We start from the raw sequence: 9,634 nt of genomic DNA on the forward strand, positions 1-9,634 counted from the left end.
GAGCTGAAGTTTTTCGGGTCCTGGAAGTTCGTGTAGCAACGGAAAACATCTCAGACACAAACAGTCAAAACGGGGTGTGTGGCCTCACCGATGGGGGGGCGGGAGGGGGGGGGGGGGGGGGCAGGACGAGGAGCTCAGATATCCAGAGCCAGCTTGGAATAGATGAAAGGAACCAGACGGTCGTTGGGGTATTTGATCAGGATGTTTTCCGCATGCCTCCCTACGATGGTATTCCGAGCACGTACAACTGGGAACACAACAGAGGGATAAAGATTTCATGTTCAGTCTGACTTAGGAATTTCTTGGGATGCTTGGGGAGCAGGTGGATGTGGGCGGGGGAGACGGACATTTGCTCTCCAGACCCAGTTAACTGAAGGACGGAGGGAGACCTTCAAGTGGTTTCGAGTCCCTAAAGTCTTATTTTCTGGATACAAGTGAAAAAATGTGTTGCTGTCAGAATATTTGATCCTGCAAATTAACAATTTTCAAGTAATTTATGTCAGAAACCTTCTTTATTCCATCTTGTTCCCAGATACAGAGACTCAACTCTAGAAAATGATTGAAACAAGTTCATTTCTATTGAAATATTCTCATTATTTTAAGAAAATAAAGATATTAGCACTTAATTATAGTCAAATATTACCTGATAGATGGTGACCTGCAGTGTAAAAATGATATTTGTGGATTAACACGTCTTTTCTGGTTTAGCAAAGTGAAATATCTCATTCCTTCAAATTTAGGTTATTACTGAATCCATCAGTTATTGAAAATAAATACTTATTAAATCTTGAGCCCAATCGATTATCAGCCAATATCGGCCTCTCACAGATATATATCGATATTGATATACACGTTGTCTGATATGTGCTGATTTTTTTGATTTTTTTAAGTTATATAGGCAGCATTTTATATCATACTTTAGTACATTTTATCCTTTTTTATTAATTCAAGTTTTCTATTTGTGTTTTTTATTTCTAGTTATTTATAAGTATTAAATTCCCAGTGAAGTGAACTGTCTCAGTGCACTGATGTCATTTTGGACAACACATTTATTGTTAAACTGTAAAAATGTATATAAAGAATATCAGCTGATGTATTGATATTGAATTTATTTACTTCCTGATATCAGTATCGGCATTGGCAACCAAAAAATCCCAGTATCAGTCGGGCTCTAATGAAACCAGTCAGGTTAGACATTACATTTGAAAAAGTGTGCACATCATTAGGAACGCATTGCTTTAACTTACTGTTACCACATTGCCAAACCAAGTACCACATGTTTACATACACGTTTCCCATATTAACTGTCACTGTTTCCTATTACGGGCCGTAAATACCAAAAGTGTTAATGAATGACCAGAATGAAGCGTTTCGCTTTAAACTCCTCATTCCTTTTGTCAAAGCCTTGAGTAAACAGATAGCCGGTGCCTTCGCTCACACTCAGGAAATGTTTTTGTATCAAAACAGATGGGTATTAATTCTAACCATGAGGAGACGGTTCCTACTATTCAGAGGGTAAGAAGCCAGATTAGTCTGGCCAGTAGATGAGGGGCAAAGTTTAGAGAGAGGTTTCTTTGTTTCTGAAATACGTACCAATTTAATTACACTCTCTTAGTACTTCTTTTCAATTGGCTCTTGCGAATAACAAGAGTGGCCAAGAATCACTTCCAGCAGTGAGCAGAACTCATCTGATTAAAGCCAAAGATTTTTATTCCTGCTGCTATAATTTGTCCCTCTATTTTTAAATTCCTCCTTAAGTGCCTTTTTTTTTTATTTTTTAAACACTATCACTGGTGTGAGCTCTCATGTCTCTGGACTGTTGGAGAAAATCCCACCAAACACCAACCAGAAACATATAAACTGTAGTTGTGGCAGTGTGAATGCTGCATCAGCCTCTAAACCTTTAATGGGAGTACAGATTAGATTGTGGTGAAAGTTGCTGATGATTTTTCATTTAAATGTGGGGGGGGGGGGGAAACAGTTTCTAGCCATAATAAAGATAAATGGAAAACATTTAAACAGGCTGTAATTGAATTCACTGCTTCTTCTGTACATTTTTCTTTTAGTTGCTGTTTTACATGACAAACATCTAATCTAAAAGAAGACACAACTCTTGTTTGACTTACTGTATTTAGACAATATCTACCAGTAATCTTAAATCTCTTACTGAAAAACCCATGTGGATGTAATGATGAGAAATATTTCTAAACTCTACAACAATGAGCTTCAGGGAACAGTCTTGAGAGCATATAATCATCTCCATTTTTGCATTTTTGAAATACTGGACGACTAACAAAAGAGACTTTGGGTTTTTTTTTTTTTTGTCCCCCCCTCCTCCTCTTCTGTAATGGATATATAGTGTTTACAATGAAACTCTTTCACGTTGAGCTGACATAAGCCAGTTGTTTAGAGGAAGCAGGCCACAGTAAAGAGCTGCGGCGTGGAGTTGAAAGCGTAGCCTCGGTTTCTGGCCGCAACTGAGGATGATGATTGTAATTGGGTTCAGAGCGAAACCATTGAAATAAACTACGAGTTCTCCACATAAATATGAAGGAAAAAATAAAGAGCTTAAACGTTGAGGTAAAGAAATGTCAAGAGTTCGGGGTTCGGTTTCAGTCTCGCTTAGATTTCACATCGTAATCGCTGCTTTATTCTCAATTTAGACGCATCACACGCCGAGTCACCTGCGAGTATTCTAACCTCTTACCTCCTCTTCTCTCTCTCTCTCTCAAGGTGGAGTGACTCGTATGACGGTCTCGCTGGTCGTCATCATGTTTGAACTGACTGGCGGTCTGGAGTACATCGTCCCCCTCATGGCCGCGACCATGACCAGCAAATGGGTAGCAGATGCTTTCGGAAGAGAGGGAATCTACGAGGTGTGTGCGTGCTTGTCAAAACTGTAAAATTGGGTATTTTCGTGTTTCGCCGTATGAAGACGGAAGGTTTGATTTAAGCCTGATGTTGAGTAAATACACTCTCACTTTTGAAAACATACACACACTCATACGACGCACGTTATTTTACATCTACAGGCTCACATCAGGTTGAACGGCTACCCGTTCCTGGAGCCTAAAGAGGAGTTCGGGCACAGCAGCCTGGCGGTGGACGTGATGAGGCCCAGGAGGTCGGACCCTGCGCTGGCTGTGCTCACACAGGAGGGCATGACCGTAGGGGAGGTGGAGGTACGGACACACAAACTGAAAACGCTGAGCAGAGAAAGCATGAAAACACACAGTAATATGGAAAGTACATGTGATAAGAAAGAGGTAAACATGTATAAATAGGCTGATAAATGTATTAACTGTCACAATTTGACAGTAACCGTCTCTCTGGGTGTCCACAACTTATCTCAGGATGGATTTCAAAATAAAACATGGACTCTAAAAGCAGCTTTTGTTTGTTATTATTGAGTCTTATCTGTTTGTGTCCCCAGGCCTTGGTGGAGAGCACTCACTACAGCGGCTTCCCCGTGGTCGTCTCCCAGGAGTCCCAGAGGCTCGTGGGATTTGTACTCAGAAGAGATCTGCTCATATCAATAGGTCAGAACTGTACACGCACGCACCTGCTGTCTTATCATAACGGGAAAGAGCATCAGATATAAAAGCTTATAGTACGTGAGCGCTCGTCCCCTCACTCCCCCCTTCCTTCTTGTCATTTCAGACAACGCCCGGAAGCGTCAGGAGGGCGTCGTCAGCGCATCTCAGGTGGTTTTTACCGAGCACGCTCCGGCCCAGGCTGCAGACGCCCCGCCTCCCCTCCGCCTCAGAGGCATCATGGATCTGAGTCCCTTCACGGTCACGGACCACACACCCATGGACATCACCGTGGATATTTTCAGGAAGCTGGGGCTACGCCAGTGTCTGGTTACACATAACGGGTGAGAACAAACAAAAATATCCCTAAACTAGCGAGAGTAGAGAATCCTCGACAAGAAAAAAACGGAGGAAGGAACTGATAAATAGGAAGGAAATGAACGCATACATAAAGTGACTACTCTCTCCACTCCTACACACATTTAAGTGATATATCTTTAGTAGATTTCGCTCGCAGAGGGGACGACAGGAGTGACAGATGGATGTGTGGGAGAGTCTCATGTCATTCCAAAGAGGCAGAGAAGTTAGGGAGGGAGACTTAAGACGGTATGGAATAATGTATGGAGGAACTGTGAGACATGGTACAGGAAGTTCTCAAGGTGCATTTGCTCATAAATCCGTACTAGCACTGACCCCATTACCGTGAACCACGAGGATTATTTTAAAGCCCCTTTCATACAAGGTATCTATAAAATTGCTGGGTTCATCTGACTGAGGTCTCCATAATGGAAAACTGATGGAGATGTTAAGATTCAGTCGCAAGAGGAAGAAGACTCTGGCGTCAGACCAGTATCCAACTATGTTTTTTATTATTTTGTGTAGGCCATAAATGTGTCAGATGGATGAGTAGACAAACAAATACCTACAGACGGAACAGAGATCAGCACGTGGATGGAAAACAGGGTTCAACATTTAAAGGGAAACTTCGGTGTTTTCCAACCTGGACCTGATTTTCCCATCTTTTTGTTTCTAAGTGACTAATAGAGACAACAGGTTTTGAAACCGGTCCAGTATTGAGAGAGAGAGCTTCAGCCGGCAGCCGCTAAACAGGCTGCAGTGTAATCTGATTGGGCAATAAAAGTGTCTGACAACATTATAAAAAGGATCCATACAGAGAGATTTAACGTTTTTCTTTACCTTTCTTATTGTGTCCAACCAGATCTCGCTCAAGGAGAAGTCTCGTTCTGAAATCTCATGAGAGTTGAGTTGGCGTTGAATCAGCTAAATATTCAGCCATGACTTGGAAAATCTTTTATATAACACTAAACTACTTTACTCCAACACATCTTCCTCCTTCCTGCACTCTTCTCTCCAACTCTGTCATGACCTGAACATTTAGCTGATTCCATGACAACTCAACTCTCACGAGATCTCAGAACGAGACTTCGCCCTGATAACAGTCTGAGCCTGTTTACCGGACGTACATCCCGTCGGATTACTTCTCAGCCTCTTTTTCGGGGCTGCGGCGTTCTCACTCAAAACCGTTGTCCTCATCAGACACTTTGACACGAACTGATGAGAAAATCGGCTCCAGATTTGAAAAAAAAAAAATACCAAAGTTTCCCCTTTAATAAAAGTATTTTTGACTTTGAAATCGTTTCCATCCACGAAAAAAAAAAAAAAAAAACCCTCCAGCTCCATTAAGCCCCCATCACACATAAAGCAGTTGTCAGAGTTAATAACTGTGTTTGTAATGACAAAAGGACATTTCTGCTCCGGGTGATGAATCACATTCAGACAGATCAGAACAGAAGATGCTCCCCAGTGAGAATAAACACGAATAAATCACTGTTTGATTCGTTCCCCTGCAGCGTCTCATACACACACACACACACACACACACACACACACACACACACACACAGATACAAGTTGTTTAAGGTGATGTGACACGTTCAAACACAGCTTATATATTAATGTATGTTACCAACGCTGTCAACAAACACTGTAGTAGCTTGTAGCTCACACACACACACACACACACACGCAACTATGTAGCTCGTCACATTCCTCACACTGTCTTTGTCTAAATCGCTTTTGTCTTTAGTCTCAGCAGCCGTTAAGGATGAGGTCATCATGGGTGGATACGTAGACGGCGTTGTAGAAAGACAAGAGATAAGAGAGGATGTAATAATAATGATAATGATAAAGTTGATTTATATAGCAATCGCTTTCCAAGGCAAACATAAAAGAACAATGTAAAAGGAAAGACGAGAATAAAATACCCGTGCACACGCTCATTCCCACATGTATGTATCATGAAAAACCAACATAAATAAGTTATTATAAGAAAACCTTTTGATTTAAATGAGTTTTCAGTGAGAGAAAGAAAAGAAATGTTAGAGGAAGGATGTAAAAACTCATGACTCCTCCTCGCTAATTCAGATGTTATCGATTCAAATTCTATACTCAAGTTAATTTATTGGGTTTGAGTTCCTAAACAGCAGCGTCAGAGCCTTTTATCCTTCCTCAATCTGTGTTTTTTTTTCTACTGTATGTGTTCCTTTAAGCCATTTCAAAGATTTATCGCCTCTTGACAGATAATAAAGGCTCCGATTTTTTTCCTTTTTTGTCCCTTCGGCGTTCAATAATCACACAACAGTCACGTTGGTGAACATGCTGCGTGCAATTAAGAGTCTTCAGTTAATTTATGAAAGCCTCTTCATAAAGGCCCCGACTTTTAGTCTGAAATATGGTTCCAAAAAAGTTCCCAAAAAACTCTGGAGGCTACACTTGTTAGTATCTTTTATTTCTTTTGTAACACGCAGGCTTCCTGTTAAACTCTTAAGTATCCAAACTGAGGTACCGTGATCCCCTGATAGCATCTCTACCTCATCATCAGGGTTATTTATCCAAACTCCTCTCCCTCCAGAGCCCTTGAAGATATAATATACAACAATTTACACATCCTATAAACATAGTTTTGAAGTTTAAAATCAGTGGAGTGGCCCCTTTTAAGATCCCTTCAACTGCTGCACAGTTGAAACCGAAGCGTAACGTCTCCCGGCGCAGCTTTTAAAGAGTCTAGCCTGAAGGTGAAGCCTGTTAATTCAAACCAAATCTTAGAGAAGCATCAGCTGCTCTTGACGAAAACCCCTCAGAAGCGAGTCTACCGTACTGTGTTTACTCTCCACCTAAACGTCTTTAGGAAGGAGTCATTTAAAAGGGCTCGCTCACTGTTTCGGCCTCGACGACGGCTGCTGCACACACACGGGAACCGATCTGAACCAGAGTGGATCCACGTGTGACATGAAAAATGTATTTACACATTCTTTACGGCACATGAAAGGGAAAGAAGGGGCTCCGGGGCGAGAAGGAAAGAAGGGATTGAATACGGCCGTAAAAAGAAATCTGCTGTCTGTCCCGCTCCATCAGAGGAGGATTTGTCTTTTTCACGAGAGCCGACAGATCAGTCGCTGTCTGGGAGTGACACACAGAAAACCAAGACCTTGAAGTGTTGTGTATGATCTCTGGGAAAATACTATTGTTGCTAGTCAGAGCGCCGAAATGAACACCTCACAGAATAACCGCAGACTATCTTTAGTTGAGTTGGTATCTTTACTTCAAGGTCTTTTAATCACAGGAAGGCTGGAGTCATAAATATCTAGCTGACAGTCATCGTTTTAAAAAAATACCTCCCTTGAGGTTTCTTCTCTTCTTCTGTGAGCTTCTTTTTTTACTCTTCATACATTCTTTTGGCAAACCGAGCGCGTTCGCAAGAGCTCTGTTGAGGAATATGACACAAAATGATGCAAGAGACCACAAAAAAAAAAAAAAAACCCACAACATCACTTCCTGGAAATGTCTTAACAGGAGTTATTTTTAAATCTACTGTCCAAATCTCACATGTTCGAAACGAGTCCCGCCGCTCCGTTCGCTTCCCCTCAAAAAACCCCGAAATCTTTTGCGTTTCGAAATATAAATACAATCGTTTCTGAATTTCTCGGAATTAACCATCATGCGTACAAACCTTTTTTCTCAATAGTTTCCTCCCGGGGGTGCGGAGGGGAGGGGGGGGGGGGGTCGACCCGTGTTGAACAATGAGCCCCTTAAATCTCAAGTGGGATGAAACATTCAGGGAGTGTTGCACAATTAATGGCTGCTCGTGCTCACGCCAGTTTCTCCGGACATTCATGAACACACCAGCGTCCAGATCTGTATGGTTTCTTTGCTTTAGTTCACATATTTAGCACTCAAGTGTCAGCTGTAATTAGCCGTTAGCGTGTTTTGGCCTTAGTGTTTGCACACTCTGATCTCCCACTACGAGCCAGTTTCCTCCCCTCTGGGACCGTAAAACAAACCACCCCCCCCCTAGCTGAGCCTCCAGTGTCGAGATACAAGACCAGAACCGCTGCTTAACTTGTGTGATTCTGCTTTCTGTCACACCTCTTGACTTCCCATGACGAAGCAAACAAAGTATGATGTGAAGTAATCTGCTTTTTCCTCTGACTTTGCTTCTCTTCTTCTCTCCTTTTCTCTCGCTGTGTCATTAGGAGGCTGCTGGGAATCATCACTAAAAAGGACATACTGAAACACATGGCGCAGATAGCCAACAGAGACCCCGACTCGATCCTCTTCAACTGAAACCCCTCCGTCCTCTCTTCCTCCTCCTCCTCCTCCTTATCATCATCATCATCATCATCATCATCACTCCGTCCCTCGCCTCTGTAGACCAGGGGGAGACTCTTAAAGAAGACACCAGCTTGTACACTTTTTTGAAATGAAACGCACCTTTACCTCTTCTTCTAAGATTAAAAAAAAACAAAGCCAACTAAGTCGTGCTCCGTTTGCACAGAGGACTCGAGGACAGTGGATTTTTTTTTTGTTTTTGTGGGGGGTTTTTTTGGTAGAATGAAGGTTTTTCTCTCAGAAACAGTGACTCATCTTTACTGACACTGCTGCCCCCTTCATTTCATGTTCAACCCAGAAGGATGTAGGACAGTCGACGGGGAAAAAAAAACATCAAATCTGCTCATTTTTCACTCTCTTTTCTTTCTTTTTTTAACGAGTTTGGAAGAAAGGAGAAATCTGTAACTCAGAGGAGCAAGCTTCGCCGTCTTGCTCCTCTACTACGCTGCAGAGAGAAAGAAGACGGGAACAGATAATCCGCTGTTAATACAAGGAGGAAGAGAATTTAAAGACATCAGGAAAGATAAATAGAAAGTCCGGGGAGCTCCGTGCCTGTCCCCTCCGGCTGTCGGAGCGAGCACAAGCCCAGACACAGCTCTCTGAGCCGGGCTGATGGATGCGCAGTCACCCACTCCCCCCCCCCCTCTTCCCCTCCCTCTGTGAGGTTTCCTGTAGCCTGGGGGGGGGGGGCAAAGGATAAGCAAGTGTGAGAAGAGGATCTACTAAACACACACACACACTTAACACTCCATTAAGACTTCATGACAGCCTGTGAACTCTCCATAAATGTCTTTTTTTTTTTTTTTTTTTGTCATATGGACTCATGAGATGTGTGAGACTCCAGCCAGCCTGGGAAACTAAGAGATGTTGTCTCGTCTGGTCCGTACGGACTCCTCCGATTGGCTGTATGACTAATATATATATGTATAAAAAAATCATACACACATAGACGATGCTGCAAAAAACCATGTCATGCCTTATGAAAGAGTTCAGGTGTTTCTGGGCTGCTGTGGAAGGGCTACAATACAAAACAACGAGAGAATCATGACACATAATTTATGTAAATGTATAATTGTTTGTCCCACTAAATTATTTCACTGATAAACTGGTGTTGGTGTCTGTTTTTCTGTGAATTAATGTTTTGTTTCCATTAAGGCTGCAGCTAACAGTTATTTTCATTGATTGATTGATCTGTCGATAGATCAGTTGTTTGGTTTGATGAAGGTGTCTGAAAAATGTCGATCACTGTTTCCTGAAGCTTGAGATGCAACTTTTAATATCTTGTTTTGTCCTGATAAACAGTTCACAACCCAAAGATATTTAGTTTTCTGTCATAAAAGACTAAAGAAACAGAAAATATTCACATTTAAGAAGCTGGAATCAGAGAATTTTGGCATTTTTTCTTTAAAAAA

The 9,634-nt window shown here is 42.0% G+C and overlaps 1 protein-coding gene across 3 annotated transcripts in view; it reads left to right on the forward strand.

The window, feature by feature from the left end:
- clcn5b (chloride channel, voltage-sensitive 5b) overlaps positions 1–9,327 on the forward strand; it is a 31,905-nt gene extending 22,578 nt beyond the window's left edge. For all 3 annotated transcript variants that reach the window (XM_044342403.1, XM_044342402.1, XM_044342404.1), the window contains 5 exons: positions 2,734–2,876; positions 3,033–3,182; positions 3,434–3,539; positions 3,661–3,877; positions 8,087–9,327. In XM_044342403.1, the coding sequence (XP_044198338.1) occupies positions 2,734–2,876; positions 3,033–3,182; positions 3,434–3,539; positions 3,661–3,877; positions 8,087–8,177 (707 nt within the window). In that variant the 3' untranslated portion in view covers positions 8,178–9,327. The remainder of the gene's footprint in view (positions 1–2,733; positions 2,877–3,032; positions 3,183–3,433; positions 3,540–3,660; positions 3,878–8,086) is intronic.
- Positions 9,328–9,634: the final 307 nt, after the last annotated feature.

The sequence above is a fragment of the Thunnus albacares genome, chromosome 22 (genome assembly GCF_914725855.1).
Source record: "Thunnus albacares chromosome 22, fThuAlb1.1, whole genome shotgun sequence".
Classification (NCBI taxonomy): domain Eukaryota; kingdom Metazoa; phylum Chordata; class Actinopteri; order Scombriformes; family Scombridae; genus Thunnus; species Thunnus albacares.